Source organism: Lucilia sericata, unplaced genomic scaffold, assembly GCF_015586225.1.
Source record: "Lucilia sericata isolate MDLA Ls3-8-SP2 unplaced genomic scaffold, ASM1558622v1 Contig000471F_arrow, whole genome shotgun sequence".
Lineage (NCBI taxonomy): Eukaryota > Metazoa > Arthropoda > Insecta > Diptera > Calliphoridae > Lucilia > Lucilia sericata.
Genome location: NW_023994486.1, coordinates 42,046 through 61,315, shown reverse-complemented (window position 1 = coordinate 61,315; position 19,270 = coordinate 42,046). Strand labels below are relative to the sequence as shown.

General features: G+C 33.9%; 2 protein-coding genes across 2 annotated transcripts; one reads left to right on the top strand and one right to left on the bottom strand.

The window, feature by feature from the left end:
- The first annotated feature begins 314 nt into the window (after positions 1 to 314).
- Positions 315 to 7,783, top strand: LOC119605284 (ribosomal protein S6 kinase delta-1). The gene is made up of 4 exons (XM_037958310.1): positions 315 to 558; positions 614 to 2,115; positions 2,292 to 2,508; positions 4,761 to 7,783. The coding sequence occupies exons 1-4, from the start codon at positions 463 to 465 to the stop codon at positions 4,983 to 4,985; spliced, it is 2,040 nt and encodes a 679-aa protein (XP_037814238.1). The 5' UTR covers positions 315 to 462; the 3' UTR covers positions 4,986 to 7,783.
- Positions 7,784 to 8,058: 275 nt separating this feature from the next.
- LOC119605281 (homeobox protein Hox-B3a) lies at positions 8,059 to 13,052 on the bottom strand. The gene is made up of 2 exons (XM_037958307.1): positions 11,336 to 13,052; positions 8,059 to 9,789 (listed from the first exon to the last, which is right to left on the bottom strand). Exons 1-2 carry the CDS (start codon positions 12,466 to 12,468, stop codon positions 8,826 to 8,828), a joined length of 2,097 nt encoding a protein of 698 aa, XP_037814235.1. The 5' UTR covers positions 12,469 to 13,052; the 3' UTR covers positions 8,059 to 8,825.
- Between the last annotated feature and the right edge of the window lie 6,218 nt (positions 13,053 to 19,270).

The window sequence follows — 19,270 nt, the reverse complement described above, 5'->3', positions numbered from 1 at the left end:
ACTTTTCATGAATTACAAATGTCTAAAAGTCAACTTTTTGTTTCAGCTACCCAACAAAGGCACATAATTATAACAAAAACAATAAATTTCCTTTATATAAAATTATATTATAAAAAATAAAATTTTGAAAACTTTTCGCATTGCCAAACTTCTTTTGTTGCTACAAAATTACAACAAAAACTATAAATTGATGTCTTTGGTATTGTTTGGTGAATACCGTTAAATTAATTCACTGATAAGGGCTATCAATTGTGTGTGAGTGTTTTATAAAGAAAAAAAGAAGCGGCATTTGTTATTTTTTACTATTTGGAAAAAAATATTTGTAGAAAAACTTAGAATTTAAAAAGTGAACTATATAAAATACTTAATATAAGCAAAATGTTTTAAATTTTAGTGAAATGTCAATTATTAATAAATAAATTGTAAATACTGATAAATTGAAACCAAAATATTTGCAACAATATGGCACCTGATTTAGGTGGCTGGATTCACAATTTTACGGTGACCGATACCCAAACCCATAAGGGTGGTTATACTTTGTATAAAATTACCTCTATTGTAAGTTGTTTTTTAATTTGTATTTACTTAAATATACTTAAATTTACTTTTAAAGGTTTTTCCCAGATCTGTGCCACAGGCTCTAACACAAATTGTGGTATGGCGTCGTTTTCATGATGTTAAACGACTTCATCGTGATCTCAAGCGACGCCATAAGAGTTTGCAATTACCAGGTTATTTGCCAGAGCCTATAGATTGTTCTTTCTTTAAACGTTTCGATAACGATATTATACAGAAGCGCAAGGAATATATTTTGCAATTACTGGACTATGCTGCCCAGCATACGGCCTTGTATAAATGTCATGCATTTGCTCAATTTTTCAACGAAACTACGCCCCCTAATAAAATCCAAACACTGGTGCATAAGGCCGTCAGAGGTTTAAATAAAAATTTGGAAATATTGCAAGATCAAATAGATTTTGCCAGAAAAGAATTACCTGATAAGAAAACGTCGGCAGTAATAAATCATGTTGTTGAGACAACGACGACGACAACAACACAACAACAAGACGAACAACGTAATGCAAAAGAACAAGTGGTAGTAGAGATAGAAGATGGTGAGGAGGGACAGGAGGAGGAGGAAGAAGACGACGATGAGGAAGATGAAAGTCTTAAAGCTGAATACAATGCAAATGTTAAGAAACATCCAAAACATTTTTTAACCCCCATGGCATCTATAGAAAGTGATGATAGCGATTATATATACGAAGCAGCATTAGAATTTTCACAGGCTGTACAAGCAGAGGCAAATTTGGAATATACGGAAGCTCATACACGCTATAAACGTGGGGTTGATATACTTTTATACGGATCTAAAGATGACAATAGCGAGGAGAGAAAATTTATAGCAAAAGCTAAAATAACCAAATATTTGGCCAGAGCTGAAGATATACATGAACGTTTTTTGAAAAATTCTCATAGATCATTAACTGCTTCCCCTAAAAATAACTTCCAATTGGCTATAGATGTCTCCGGTAATACAGCTTCCGATTCCTCTGGCCTGTATTTAGAAAGACCTTGGAATCATATGGCTAAATATAAGGTCAATCGTTTGCTAGGCAATAAGGTTTTGCATGTCACCTGCATAACAGAGCATTTAAAACCCTCCTATGTTATGAAGGGCATTGAGAAACCCTCTAGCAATTCGCCCACACAAACTGTATTTTTACCCCAACATGTTCCCTATATGGTCGACTTGTTGGCCTTTTTTCAGTCAGATCAAAAAATATTCCTTCTACTCAAGCTGGCCTTGGGTGGTAAACTATCGGATTACATTGTAACACAACTTTTCAAAGAAATGGATGTGAGAGGCCAATACTGCAATAAACCCTTAGAAGTTAACGATTTGTTAAACAATTCTAAACAGTTATTACAATCAGTATCGAATACTTTACAAGTTATTAAAGATTTGGAATCTCCGCCACACAAATCACCACGTCGCAGTCCTCGTAAAATGCCGTCGTTTCATTCGAAAATACCTGAAAATCAACTTAAAATGTGGTCACAACAGTTATTGGTTGCCATACATGCTTTACATGAAAAAAGTGTTATATTGAGGTAAGTAGAAATTAACCTAGAACTAGAACTGAACTAATACTGAACTAGAAATCAAATAGAACTGAACTAATACTGAACTAGAAATCAACTAGAACTGAACTAAACTGGAAATAAACTAGAACCGATGTAGAACATTTCTTATTTTTAATTATTTTTAAATTTTTAATCCTTTTCAGTGATCTACACATGGACAATTTATTATTAAATGAAAATGGTCAATTACTTTTAACATATTTCTATCAAAATGAAGGAGTCTCTTCGGACAGTTGCATACACAAAGCTCTAAGTCCAAAAGCTTTGGATGAACATTTTGTTGCGCCAGAACGCCCATTAACATTACGTTCAGATTGGTGGAGTTATGGTGTTATATTATATGAATTATTTTTGGGTTTGGTAAGTGGAATTTTTATTTCTTTTTATTTTTATTATATGCAACTAAAATGCTTGCATGAATACCGCTTAAATGAAATCATATATTGCACACAAATTGAATCAAAATACATACATGTTTTTAAAGTTAGAATAAACACTAGTAGACAGACATTAACATTTTCAATTCAAATTTCATAAGCATTACTTCATTATATAAAGAAATTTATTATCTTATTTATTATTATTTTTTTATTATATTACGAAATTCTTTTTATATATTTTTATTTCACCGCATTATAATATTAGCGCTCGACAAGTCCTAGGTATTTTTCCTTGGGTTTGATGTATTATACATCCTCCTATCACCTAACCTAACATAATCTTTTATTATATTAACTATGTATGGTTTTTGTGTACATGCATTTATACATTTTACCGAAGTTTTGTTTTATAATAAAATACCGAATAGATAGATAGATAGGTAGATAGATAGATAGATAGAATGATAGATAGATAGATAGATAGATGATAGATAGATAGATAGGATAGATAGATAGATAGATAGATAGATATAGATAGATATATAGATAGATATATAGATAGATAGATAGATAGATAGATAGATAGATAGATAGATAGATAGAATAGATAGATAGATAGATAGATAGATAGATAGATAGATAGAATAGATATATAGATAGAAGATAGATAGATAGGATGATAGATATAGTCGATCTAATAGATAGATAGCTCGCTGCTCGCTCGCTCGCTCGCTCGCTCGCTCGCTCGCTCGCTCGCTCGCTCGCTCGCTCTCTCGCTCGCTCTCTCGCCTCGCTCGCTCGCTCGCTCGCTGCTCGCTCGCTCGCTCTCTCGCTTCGCTCGCTCGCTCGCTCGCTCGCTCGCTCGCTCGCTCGCTCTCGCTCGCTCGCTCGCTCGCTCCTCGCTCGCTCGCTCGCTCGCTCGCTCGCTAGCTCGCTCGCTCGCTCGCTCGCTCGCTCGCTCGCTCGCTCGCTCGCTCGCTCGCTCGCTCGCTCGCTCGCTCGCTCGCTCGCTCGCTCGCTCGCTCGCTCGCTCGCTCGCTGCTGCTCGCTCGCTCTCTCGCTCGCTCGCTCGCTCGCTCGCTCGCTCGCTCCTCTCTCGCTCGCTCGCTCGCTCGCTCGCTCGCTCCTCCTCGCTCGCTCGCTCGCTCGCTCGCTCGCTCGCTCGCTCGCTCGCTCTAGCTCGCTCGCCTTCCTTTCTCCCGCTCTTCCACCCTTTCGGGCTTAAAATCACCCATTATTATTATGGCAATATTTTACCAAGTAAATACATATTATAACTAGGGTACTTCTTTATACAATTGTTGTGGTTCTTGTTCAATTTGTTGATAAAGCGCCTTCTGTAGCGACAACAGGTTAAAACATCTACCAATCTACTGAGACTTATCTTGTCCACTAAAACTAGTGTTATGATTAGTTTAGTAGCGCGCTACTAAACAATGTATAAAAACAATGTGAAGTTTCGCTACCATATGATCTGAAAATAGTTCACTTCGAAAGAACAATTTAGCTTCCAATACATAAAAACATGTTTTTTTTTTTTTTTTTGAAAATTTCGATGAAAACTGTAAGGTCTGATTGGATTATAAAGGTCTTCCTTAAGAGTATTTTTAAGAATCCGTTTAAAAAAGGTTCGCATCTTTAAGAATGTTTAAATAAACCCCTATGGAAGCCTATCAGAAGAAACAATTATATTCTTAAAATCGTTATTGAAGAGGTCAAAGATAAGTAGATAGCTTTGAAATCTTGCAATTGTTCACACAAGAAAAATACTTGCATACTCCTGTAATCTATAGGTAAATATAGAGAACGAGCTTGTCTAAACTCGATGTAGTGTAAAGAACTATCATGAATTGTGGGCCATATTATAGCCTCAGGATTCCTGTCTCCATTGTGAAACTTATTTTCAATCTAAATTTTCAAACAAACAAATTCAGTTCATTAACTTATACTTATTTACTTTTCATTTTAACAAATGTACTATTCCATTTGTGTTGTATTGGTGGTTTGCTTTTATTTTTAATTTCACTATAAAATAGAAATCACTTGTTTTCTTTTTAAACGTAAACTTTTGTAATTTTTTACCACGAATTATTATTTTATTCATTTTCATAAAAGTCATTTTATATTTGTAAATCATATCCTAAACCCCAAGTGCTTTTTGTGTTAATGTTTTATAACTATCAAACAAAAAAACATAATTAAACAAAAAAATAAACCACTTCCATAAACCAGTCATTTAAAGCAGCTCATCCGGGACAAATTGATTTATATGGCTTCGTACAATATCCCGAAAATGCTGAAATATCTGATGCTGCCAAAGATTTATTGGAAAAATTACTACAACAAACTCCCGAGGAACGTCTAGATTATGAGAAAATTAAAAAGCATCGTTATTTTGAAGGTACCAACTGGGAGGAGGTAAAACAAAATGGTTACAATAATTTTACACAAAAGTGAAATTTTTATAAAAATTTCAAAATATTTAAGTTTTATACACAACCGACAACCAGTGATAATTTTAAGTGGAATGATAACTCAAGGAATTAAATGAAACGGTTTGCTAAAATTTTAAATATAAAATGTTTATTAATAAATGTAATTAGTAAATAGAAGTATAGTATTTAATTTATATTAGTAAATAACCAAAATAATTTAGGTTCGAAAAGATAATGGAATATTTATTTGTAATTTTTAAATAACTTAATTGTAAAGAGTGGGATTGATCCCGATACATGCAGCAAAATAATATTTTGATCATTGTGGTCCAGGGAAAAATGTATGATACTAGGTTTTTCAAGAAGATCGCACCAGGCTCAACGTTGAAGACCGTATTGTGGTCAGATCGGTAAAATCAATATGCCAATAAGCAGAAGATCAGTATATGTATTACCATCTCGAGAAAAGGTCATTGTTAGATATTTTATTTCAGAACTCTCTGACACTGTTGCTTAAAGGAGGTCTAGAGCGTCGCGTTATTGGAGGCGGAAAACTGTCTAGAGGCCATGTGCTACGGAACAACGCGATTCGCAATCAGCAAATAATTGTCAACACACCAACATCTTCATCAACTGGAAGTTTTTACTAAAGGGAAGAGTTTCCAACAAGAGCTAAACTGTTGCAATATAGCAAATCGTTGTCCGATCGATTCTTAGTATTGATCCAACCATTTTAATCTTGTCTCAATGCCATCGTCCCAAGCCAAGTCCCGCGAAAATGTTACCAACACAGAGGCTCTATATTTCTGCAGATTGAATATCCGTTTAACGACCGTATTTCTTAGCAGATGCAAAGTTGTAGATGAGCGAGATGATATCCGAAATACATACCCGGACAACGTTGTCAAACAGGCGTCCCAACCAACATTAGGGACCGTTAGATGGGGACCATTTTAATCTTGTCTCAATGCCATCGGTATATAAAGCAATCGTGGTCAACTTCGTATAATTTACCTATCAATAATCTTTCAGTATCCTCTAACGTATACCAACCTAAGAGGAAGTCCCGCGAAAATGTTACCAACACAGAGGCTCTATATTTCTGCAGATTGAATATCCGTTTAACGACCGTATTTCTTAGCAGATGCAAAGTTGTAGATGAGCGAGATGATATCCGAAATACATACCCGGACAACGTTGTTAAACAGGCGTTCATTGGAAATTCATCACTTAGGTGAAGAATAAAGTCGCGCTTTTGGTGGCGCAGAAGATATTTAGCGCGGCTGCACTTTTCAGTGTCGTATAGACTCCATTTAGAGATTTGGTTGCAAACTTGCTGTTAGTACATATACGAATATTCCTATTTAATATCCTATAGTCCTTCATCCAGTTTGCCGCTTTTTTTTATGGCTGAGATTTCAGCTTGTAATGTACTGCATTGGCCGTACAGCTTAAAGCTCATCCTTTTATTAAACAAGGGAATGTAGAAGGCACTTCCCACACCCTTTGCTGACTTCGATCCGTCATCTACTAAATGAAATGGGTCAGTCGTTATCAACTCTGAGAAGTTACTAGGTATGTAGGTCGTATTACCCAAGATAGAATCATGGCCAGACCCTCTAATTGCTAAATTCCAGAGGAGAGGTGATATAACTCCTCTTTTTGGTGTGGCCCACTAATGCGAATTTCTTGTGGCTTTTTCAACAAAACCTACAAGCAAATATAGAGCAGTCCCAACAGATGTTGAGACGCTGAAACAAGATCAGAATTAATCGTAGACCTTAGATCAATGATTCGTTCCAAAAAAGGTCTCGGTCTAGTATGTGAAGCCTTCCCCCACCCCTTGGGGATGAATACCAAAGCAGGCCGAAAAGATCTGTACCAGCCAGGGGCAGATTGAGACTTTTGAACCTCTTAATAAAATTCATTACTTTTTGAATTCAATAATGAATCAAAATTTTAGAAGAATGAATTCAAAATTTCAGGAACTAAGGAATACGCATGATTAAGATATCAAAATCCTTTCCATCATGAAAGTATTAATTACTGCATTCAAATAAAAACCTTCGGTCTAGTATGTGAAGCCTTCCCCCACCCCTTGTGGATGAATACCAAGGCAGGCCGAATTGAGGCATATTGAGACTTTTGAACCTCTTAATAAAATTCATTACTTTTTGAATTCAATAATGAATCAAAATATCAGAAGAATGAATTCAAAATTTCAGGAACTAAGGAATACGCATGATTAAGATATCAAAATCCTTTCCATTATGAAAGTATTAATTAAGAATACATTTTTATTTCACTGCTTCCAAATGAGAATTTTAAATAAACGTAGAATATAGTTTGCATACGAGTAATATTCGCGAATATTGCGATTTTCATATGAAGTATCTTAAAATTTAGGTTTGATTATTAAAATTGAATTATGAATTGGGAGTTTTGAACCTCTGAATAATATTCTAAAAGTAATTAATTAATTAAAATATCAAAATAATGTATAATAAATTTTAGAAACTAACAATACATATGATTAGGAGATAAAAATCCTTTTACTGCTTACTAATAAGCATTTTAAATAAACGAATAGAATAGTTTGCATTCAAGTACTATTCGCGAATATTGTGATGGTATTAAGTTGGTACATTCTTATAGTACCATTCTAATATTTTTATTTCACTGCTTTCTAATAAGCATTTTGAATAAACGAATAGAATAGTTTGCATTCAAGTAATATTCGCGAATATTACGATGGTCTAAGTTGGTACTTTTTTTTATTAAAGTAACTTTTGCTACTTTGTTTTAGTTATTTTCTACACTATTTTGTTATAAGTTTTATAAATTATTTTGTTGTTTTTCTTTAGTTAAATTATTTTCCTATATTTTTTGTTATGTTATTTTTTTTTAATTTACTTATTTTTATTAAAAATTTATAAAAAAAAGAATTAAATTACAAATAGTACATAATACATTGCAAAAACATTACAATTAAATTACTATTATTTTAATTTACTATAAATTCTTATAATTGATTTAAATTATATACTTAAATAACTTAAATGAATTAAATACAATTAAATATAAATATGAGTTATAATAAGTTTAAGACTATTTTTGGTCACAAAAATTTAACATTGGAAATTATCTTATAAATAAATATATAATTATTGTCACAAAAAACACAACAGTTTTATTTTGGGATTTTTGCTTGTTTTTGCTATAAATCTAAAAGAGTACAAATTAATAAATTATGTTTTAAAAAAAAGGCACATTTGGAATGCATTGGGAGTTAAAGAAAAATTTACACTTATTTAAGGAAAAACTTACAGCTAGCAATGGAACTTTAAAAACTTATAAGCTAAAGGTGAGAGAAATGATTTGAAAAGTTCTAAGGCAATTTATAAACTTTACAAATCATTTTTTTCGCGCTTTTTAAATTTAAGATAAATTATTAAAACCTCTGCTGGGCTTTTAGCTCTAAAACTAATTTAAGGCACATTTGGAATGTATTCATTATTTTTGGTGAAATTTACAAACTTTGTTAAAAAAAGAACAAATATTTCTTAAACTAAACTTTTGGACAAGACTTTGGATTTTGTTGTTAAAATTCTATTGTAAAAACTACTAGTAAAATATTTAAAATTAAACAAAATAAAAAACTATATAACAAGAGAAATGCTTGACACAGGCACCACTACATACTTTTCAAAATAAACGTCTTGACATCAAAATGGCCGCCGGAAATGTTTAAACTTGAAATTCATTTCCTGTTGTTTGCGCTGTTGCCATCTCTTACGTATTTCCGTTATAGTATGTTGATTATTAAACATTAACGGTGTTTTCTGATGTGCCAGCATTTCTTTTAATGCAAAAAAGGAGGCAATACATAATTGTGGCTAACGCCACCATTCTGTTGTTGCTGCTGCTGTTGTTGTTGTTGCTGATGATGTGCAGGAGAGGATTCTTCACTTTTTATTTGCAAACCGTTTTCCTCCTCCTGTGTGGCATTCGGTGTACCAACACTTGTATAATTATGTTGTTTCAGTACTGTTACCCCATTATCATGCTGTTGCTGTGCAGCAGCCGTTTGTTGCTGTTGAGGATCACGACTTAAATGACAAACAATTGAGCCATTTTCTTCTAAGGGGTTTATAGCTTGCGCTACACTACCACCAGCACCCACACTCATATATTTGGGTTCTGAACCGTTTTGCTGATGTACCAATTGCACTGTATTGACATCTTGCAAATGTGTGGCCCCACCATTATCCTCACCACCCAACATGGGTGATTGTCCCATGTAGGCGGAACCATCGTGTGTATGAAGTTTTTGTGTATCCTCTGCTCCAGCACCTGCTGTTGTCATTTCTACACGTGTAGGTGAACCATATTCAAAGTGACGCATAGGAAAGATTTGTGATTCATGCACGTATGTGCCATATTGACTGGTATAGGTACCATAGGGACTAGCCGCCGGTGAGAGTAAACTAAATTGTGGACTTAATTCATAGGGTGGCTGATAGCTGGTCCAGCTATCCATACTACCGGGCGGTGTAACAGTTGTTGTTTGTGGAAATGTGGCAAAGGGTGCTGCCAGTGTGGTGTTCAAAGTGGAATTGGGCGGTGTACTAGTCTTAATATAACCAGTTTTACGTGGCGGCTCATGTTTACGCCATTTGGCACGACGGTTTTGAAACCAGACTTGTACTCTTGACTCACTCAAATTCAATTTAATGGCTAATTCTTCGCGGGCAAAGACATCAGGGTAGGGGGCTCTTTCGAAGGCTCGTTCTAGCTCTTCTAGTTGATAGGCAGTAAAGGTAGTTCTGAAAGCGAGAAGAGAAGGAAATAGTTTAATTAAATTGTATGGAAAGTATGTAAAAGTAAAATATAAGCAAAAGATGGCATGAAATAATCAAAGCATACATTCTAAACTATTGTGTTTTGTTCTAAATTTGAATGAAATCTGTACCATTCCTTTGATCGGAAATCAAATAAACTAGACCTAGAGATAAGCAGCCTTACTGAGTTTCTGTTTAGTAAAAATATGAAGTAATTGTCAAATAAGTGAGACCTTTCTATAAACTCAAAGTCGTATAAGGTATCATCGGGTCTTACTTTTCGCGAAAGCCGACGTCATCAACATTCCTGTGATATCGTTGACATATATTCAAAGTCGGATGCACTTATATTGGAAGTTTTCTTTGAGATTCATTTGATCCTGTTGGAAAATTACTTCAATAAGACAGAAACTATTTCCTTAGTGAAGCATTTGGAATGCAATTTCGAAACAACTTCAGACCGTCGGATTGTGAAACCAGGAAATATTCTCATACACTCCAAGTCGGATAACCTGTTATCGTGTCTTAGTTTTCAGGGAAGCCCAAGGTCACTTGGCCTCTCTATGATAGTAAAAGGTCTCATAGTTTGTTGGGATTTTCAAGAGCGACTATAAGGCTACTGTTGGTAGCCATATTGAGAGGGCACTGTAAAATAGATGCACATGCTAGAAGACTAAATCTTTCCTACAATGACATCTTTGGTAAAAGTTATCATGACATGGAGGCGACTATTAAACATTTCCTCTGTGCCGCCCTATTAGAACTGCTACTTTGGGTATTCCGACATTGCACGACACTGTGGACCTATCCAGAATTGATGTTTGGATATACCCAAGTAAAAGGCAGATAAGAGATATTGAAGCATGCTAAACGAATTTTCTTTAACGCAAATTGAGGATCAGGAATTGAAGGACTTGGGATGTCGAATGACCAGTTTGTTTAATGATCGATTTCAATTTCTATCTGTGGGACTTTGAGTCATGGATCTATGTATGTGAATATAAATTTATAAGAAAAATAGTAAATGAGAAAACTTATCACAGAGGCTTTAGAGAAATCTCAGAGGTCCTTGAGAAATCTCATAAAATATTGATTGGAGTACTTGGGAAATCGTAAAACTTTAGAGTTCAGAAATAGCCACGAAAGCAGTTCGCATTTTAAGGATTAACTTCTTTCTACTTTTGTGAAAATGTAATCTAAAATTTTATGGAAGTACTTCGGAAATCGTAAAACTTTCGAGTCCTCGAAAAGCCACGAAGCCAAAAGTTTTAACAAAAATTTGAAAATCTGAAAATTTTGGAAACAAAGGATTGACAATAAGAAACTATTATAACCGATAAAAACTAAAAAGAGTTGGGAAATGGTAACTTAAAGGACCAAAAGTTTAATTTATTTTAAACTGATATAAATTTAAACGGATCAGTAGCCGATACTATAGAGCTTTCACAATACCTAAACCACAAATTAAATCCTCTGTTTATTAATAATAATCGAAATTAATAATTTCTCTAATTGTTCATTAAATCCTTACCTTGTCTTCTTCTTTTTTATGCCATTTGGATCACCCTTCTTTTTATCGTTTTTCTTGACAGCTGGTGGCGTATTATTATTGCTATTATTACTATTATTCGATACGGCGGCATTATTACTGCCCACTGAGTTGACACCATTAGAATTGATACCATCGACACCATGATGGGGAGGCGGCGAACAAATATCATCATGTTTACCTTTATTATTAAGTTTCATGCCATTCGTTAGACCCCCACCAGTGGGTGATGGGTTAAGATTATTAGACGATGAAGAGGACGAAGACAAACTATTGGTATTTGAATTTGTTGTAGAGATAACGGTTGAAGGACCGACGGCACCTAAGGAGGGCTGCAAGAGACCCCCGTCGGTATTGCCATTGCTTGAGGAGTTTGAAGTGTTGGTGTTGATTAAGCCATTTGTTGTTAACGACATATTATGTTGCTCATTAGAGCCGTTAATGAGTTCATGGCTATGGTGGGGATTGTGATGGGGACTGCCATAGATGTGAGAAATATGTTGTGGCTGCTGATGATGATGATGATGGGGATCATAGTCCAATTTACCATTGGAATGTTGCTGCAAGACATGATGATGATAATCACTTAACATGCCACTGGGTGAATGATGTTGTTGCTGTTGATGGTGATGATGTTGTTGCGGTTGCTGCTGATGGTGATGCAGATGACTGGGCATTTGTTGTAGTTTATGATGATGTTGTTGTAAACCATTAGTTGTGGTAGACGGTGGAGGAGAATATTGCTGATGATGTTCTAACTTATGAGCCGCACTACCATTTGTGGCTCCTGTTAGATATTCATATTTTTGTGTAGGTGAATAACAACCCATTTTTGTGACATATTCCATTTTTGCTTCATAATCGGGAGTGGAAGCTTTGTAAGGATCCATTTTAGGTGATCCGGCCGATAGCAAAGTTTGACAATCCGGCAAACGTTGCGAACACAAATCCGAATTATTGCTCTGATGCATGACAGTAGCTCCTGGCGGTAAACTTAGCATTACTGAGTGCATGCCATGTGCCACCGAGGTGGGTGTCAAGGGTTTACCATCCAAAGGACTTAAAGGTCCTGCAAAATCACTAAATATTCCATCTTCAAATGCTGAGTGCTCCATGTTTTCAGGCAATGCACATATATTTTTTTATAATAGTTTTTTATTTTTTTTTTTAATATAGGAACTTTATAAAATGTTTTTAGTTTATTTGTTTCAGTTTGCAAAAACTTTTAATTGAAAATTTCACACGTTTATTTAAGTAGTTTAACTTAATTGTTTTTGGTTTAATTTAAATGTTTCGTTGGTTTTGTAACTTAATCCGTTCATACTGTGTTTAATCAATGTGGCAGCGCGCGTAAAAATTAAATCAAATTCAATTAATTAAATTGATGATATTGGCGCACAAGTTGTGTGTTTATGTAAATTAATTAATTGCATTAAATTCAAACGCAAATAAATTTTTCACAATTACTAAAAATCCTCAACTATATTTAGTTGGTTTTATTTTTTCTTTCTTTACAGAATTAAAAAAAAATTCCTGTTTTCTTTTCAAAGAAAGAAATCTTTTTTTTTTATTAGTTTGCAAAAACACTTGTATTTTTTATTTTTTCTTATATTTTTTGATTATTATTTCAAAGTTAACAACAATACGTGTGCGACGTTGTTCTACGTTGAACACGAGGCCCTTAATTGAATCCGCAAACGGTGATGATTGTCTTTTTATACCCAATTTAGCTCGTTTGTGTTTTCCAATTTATTTCCACCAATCAGAAGACAGTAATGGCCGCTTACCCGCTGTGTTTATGCCTAAACCGTTATGTTGTTGTTGTTGTTCTTGTGTGTGTGTGTGTGTGTGTGTCTGTGCCGGCACTGCAACAACCACGAATCAGCATTTGTTTGTATTTTGTGCTTTAACGTTTTACGAGAAAGAGAGATGGGTGATCGTGTTGACTTTCGCTGGTGTGTTGTATGAAAACTGTTGTTTGGTGTATGCTGGCTCGTGAGATTCTTGTGTTTGAACTAAAACAAAATCCTAGATCGTTTTATACTTCCTGCATTCTAGCAAATGTTTTCAAACCTCTTTCTGTCGCATGTCTACGTTGGTAACATTATGCCAGCATATTTAACAGATCCTGGGAAAAAATATCCTTTGCTGTAAATTATGTTCTATAATGTTAAAATGTTTATATAACAAGCTTGATAGTTATTTAATGTATTTATACTGGGGTGATCATTACGCTTAAGAACGTGTGAGAATTTAAGTCAAATCTTTGGAGTCAAAGTAAGAAAAACAAAGAATATAATGTTTGAAAAATGAGGGATTTACTATAGAAGAAGTATCGACAATAATTTCAGGAATATTTAAGAGAAAATTTCAACCTCCGTTCACCGTTAAACCAGAACATATTCTGCAGATTGTAGAATAGTACATATGGATGTATTTGATAAACCGAAGTACGATTTTCATCAATAACACAAGTTAGTTATTTGTTAGTTAGTTATTTAGTTAGTTAGTTATTTAGTTAGTTAGTTAGTTAGTTAATTAGTTAGTTAGTTAGTTAGTTAGTTAGTTAGTAGTTAGTTAGTTAGTTAGTTAGTTAGTTAGTTAGTTAGTTAGTTAGTAGTTAGTTAGTTAGTTAGTTAGTTAGTTAGTTAGTTAGTTAGTTAGTTAGTTAGTTAGTTAGTTAGTAGTTAGTTAGTTAGTTAGTTAGTTAGTTAGTTAGTTAGTTAGTTAGTTAGTTAGTTAGTTAGTTAGTTAGTTAGTTAGTTAGTTAGTTAGTTAGTTAGTTAGTTAGTTAGTAGTTAGTTAGTTAGTTAGTAGTTAGTTAGTTAGTTAGTTAGTTAGTTAGTTAGTTAGTTAGTTAGTTAGTTAGTTAGTTAGTTAGTTAGTTAGTTAGTTAGTTAGTTAGTTAGTTAGTTAGTTAGTTAGTTAGTTAGTTAGTTAGTTAGTTAGTAGTTAGTTAGTTAGTTAGTTAGTTAGTTAGTTAGTTAGTTAGTTAGTTAGTTAGTTAGTTAGTTAGTTAGTTAGTTAGTTAGTTAGTTAGTTAGTTAGTTAGTTAGTTAGTTAGTTAGTTAGTGTAAAAGGAGGATGTATGTTACAACAAATCCGAAGAAATACACTCTTACTAATGCCTCAGATGGGAATCGAGGCATTAGAAACCCTCCGGTTTAACAGACTAAGGGCGGGTTTTTCAGATAAAAATAATCTACATTCTTTGTTTAAACCTAAGTTATAAGTGAGTAGACACAATTAACCAAAACATTAAAACAATGATTTCGGAAGAACAAAAACTTAATATTTTAAGTAAATTGCAATTTTCTGATTTGTTTTGTTTTATTTATTATTGTTTTAAATGATTATTTAACATTTTTCGAAAATTTTTCATTTTACAAAAGTATTATTTGCAAAAAACAGCTGTTCATCGTTTATGTTTTTGAGTGAAAAGTTGGCAATACTAACAAAGTTAACTGAACTTAAATCCATAACTGAAAAACACAATCATCGGTTAAAGTCTGCCTAAATTTGTTCCGAGTTTAATCTAAAAGCAAGTTAAGCCTAGTTTAACTGAGTAGTAAGAAACCCGCCCTAAGTAGAATACTAAACACTAACCTACCGTACCCTGACAAAAAACGGAATTGTCCATCGATAACAACTGAATAGGAAATTCGTTCATTCATGACCATCACACAACTCTATTTCCTACACATTCATTTGGGTATGCGGATGGAATGAGCCCCGCATACTCTTGTTATCAACCTATACCCAACATTTAGTACCACAGTTACTCCTATGATACTGTTGTCTCGGCAAGAGCACAAAACTTATCGCGAAAGATTAATTTCATCGTGCTACAGTCTTTTACCCAACATTCGGGATCATACCTATCTGAATTTCCTCCTTTCGTGATAGTTGAAGGATATGTATCTTCAGTTTTAGTCCATATATGTAAGTGTAGAAGAGATTTCACTATTCCATTTCCCCCCTTATTCTACTTCTGTAGTCCCTAGCACATTCTTCACTGTTATCAGCTGTGACTTGATGTGTTCTATAGGAAACTATAGCATTTTCCTCTGACATTGATCCGGCCTGTTACCAGTGCCTCAGGTGGGAATTGAACCCACAATCTCCGGTCTAACCTGCCGTAGGCCATACAAATCCTCGACATATCCTGACAAAAAACTAAATTTTACATTGTTAACACATGAATATGAAATGGTCATTAAAGACCATTCAACCCATCACACAACTCTATTATCATACATATTCATTTGGGTATGCGGATAGGATGAACTCCTCATACTCTGGATTTCTTTGTTAACAACTTATTCCCAAATTTAGTGGCATATTTCATTTATACAATTGTATCGGCAACATCATTGAACTTATGCCAAAATATATATTTCAACATTCGGGACCTTACTTCTCTGAATTTCCTGTGAATACTCCTCTCCTTTTTCGTAATAGTTGAAGAATATGTATTTTCAGTTTTGTCCATATAAGTATAGATGAGATTTCTTTATTCCGTTTCCCAATTCATTCTCTTTCTCTAGTCCCTAGCACCTTCTCCACCGTGATCTCTTGAACAAGACTTCCTGTGACTTCATGTGTTTGATAGGAAAATATAGCACTTTACTCTTTAATGAAATTTTGTCATTATTACAGAAATAATACCCTACTTATACATTTTACTAGTTTATCTCAAAAATTTAGATGTACCATGTACCAGGTTTTCTGCACTGAAAAAACCCTCCATAAATATTACGATTTTTCTACGTTATAGTAACTATTTTATAAGTTATTAAAAAATATTGAATTCTCTTGCAAAAAATCCTTCTTTTGTTTAAAAATATGATGCCCCTATTAATTAATCTAAAAGAAAAACGCAACTTCAAAGGTCAATACTGAAAAAGCCCATATTTCACACACTCACACACAGCGTACGACAAAAGTGAGAAAAGCGTCCCCTTAAGCAAAAATAAGGAAATGCATATATTTAAATTATGTCCAGAAAAACTGAGTACCAGCATAACATAACAGAAACAAAATTTGGTGATCAATGCGCGACATTAATGAAAGCGTGACACGCGCTAATAAAACTGATCACAAATAAATAACAGACGAGAAAAACTCATCCCTTAAATATGTATAAAAGGTAACGAGAATCCTTGACAGATACTATGTTAAATAGTAGACTTTTTCTTGGGTCTTTGAGATCGTTGTAGAGCAAATTTAGGTGGTTGAATTGAAAATTATAGAGTATGAGTATGTATGATGTTGGCGCAACAACACGTGTCCCACATGAGAACAAATGTCGGTCGGTAGTGTTGAAGTATTTAAATACATTTTTTTAAACTTCATTAAAAATCGAGATTTTTTTCAAAATATTTATGGTAGTTGGAATTAGTTACGGAATCAACCCAAAATATCAACATAATGTTTGGATGATTGCAATTCTACTTATAAGAGCTAAAACCAACTAAGACTAGACTATAGACTAGACTATAGACTAGACTAAAGACTAGACTGTAGACTAGACTATAGACTAGACTATAGACTAGACTATAGACTAGACTATAGACTAGACTATAGACTAGACTATAGACTAGACTATAGACTAGACTATAGACTAGACTAAAGACTAGACTAAAGACTAGACTACAGACTCGACTATAGACTAAACTATAGACTAGACTATAGACTAGACTAAAGACTAGACTATAGACTAGACTATAAACTAGAATATAGACTAGACCATAGACTAGACTATAGACTTAGACTATGGACTAGACTATAGACTAGACTATAGACTAGACTATAGACTAGACTATAGACTAGACTATAGACTAGACTATAGACTAGACTATAGACTAGACTATAGACTAGACTATAGACTAGACTAGAGCTAGACTATAGACTAGACTATAGACTAGACTATAGACTAGACTAGAGACTAGACTATAGACTAGACTATAGACTAACTAGAGACTAGACTCTAGGACTAGACGATAGACTAGACTAACTAGACTAGACTATAGACTAGACATAGACTAACTATAGACTAGACTATAGACTAGACTATAGACTAGACTATGACTAGACTATAGACTAGACTATAGACTAGACTATAGACTAGACTATAGACTAGACTATAGACTAGACTATAGACTAGACTATAGACTAGACTAGACTAGACTATAGACTAGACTATAGACTAGACTATAGACTAGACTATAGACTAGACTATAGACTAGACTATAGACTAGACTATAGACTAGACTATAGACTAGCTATAGACTAGACCTATCAGACTTAGACTATAGACTAGACTATAGACAGACTACAGACTAGACTATAGACTAGACTATAGACTAGACTATAGACTAGACTATAGACTAGACTATAGACTAGACTATAGACTAGACTATAGACTAGACTATAGACTAGACTATAGACTAGACTATAGACTAGACTATAGACTAGACTATAGACTAGACTATAGACTAGACTATAGACTAGACTATAGACTAGACTATAGACTAGACTATAGACTAGACTATAGACTAGACTATAGACTAGACTATAGACTAGATTATAGACTGACTATAGTTAAGACTATAGGCTAGACTAGACTATAGACTAGATTATAGACTAGACTATAGAATAGACTGTAGACTAGATTATAGACTAGACTATAGACTAGACTAAAGACTAGACTAAAGACTAGACTAAAGACTAGACTACAGACTCGACTATAGACTAAACTATAGACTAGACTATAGACTAGACTAAAGACTAGACTATAGACTAGACTATAAACTAGAATATAGACTAGACCATAGACTAGACTATAGACTAGACTATAGACTAGACTATAGACTAGACTATAGTCTAGACTATAGACTAGACTATAGACTAGACTATAGACTAGACTATAGACTAGACTATAGACTAGACTATAGACTAGACTATAGACTAGACTATAGACTATACTATAGACTAGACTATAGACTAGACTATAGACTAGACTATAGACTAGACTATAGACTAGACTATAGACTAGACTATAGACTAGACTATAGACTAGACTATAGACTAGACTATAGACTAGACTATAGACTAGACTATAGACTAGACTATAGACTAGACTATAGACTAGATTATAGACTGACTATAGTTAAGACTATAGGCTAGACTAGACTATAGACTAGATTATAGACTAGACTATAGAATAGACTGTAGACTAGATTATAGACTAGACTATAGACTAGACTATAGACTAGACTAAAGACTAGACTAAAGACTAGACTAAAGACTAGACTACAGACTCGACTATAGACTAAACTATAGACTAGACTATAGACTAGACTAAAGACTAGACTATAGACTAGACTATAAACTAGAATATAGACTAGACCATAGACTAGACTATAGACTAGACTATAGACTAGACTATAGACTAGACTATAGTCTAGACTATAGACTAGACTATAGACTAGACTATAGACTAGACTATAGACTAGACTATAGACTAGACTATAGACTAGACTAGACTATAGACTAGACTATAGACTATACTATAGACTATACTATAGACTAGACTATAGACTAGACTATAAACTAGAATATAGACTAGACCATAGACTAGACTATAGACTTAGACTATGGACTAGACTAGACTATAGACTAGACTATAGACTAGACTATAGACTAGACTATAGTATAGACTATAGACTAGACTATAGACTAGACTATAGACTAGACTATAGACTAGACTATAGACTAGACTATAGACTAGACTATAGACTAGACTATAGACTAGACTATAGACTAGACTATAGACTAGACTATAGACTAGACTATAGACTAAACTATAGACTAGACTATAGACTAAACTAGACTAACTAGACTAGACTATAGACT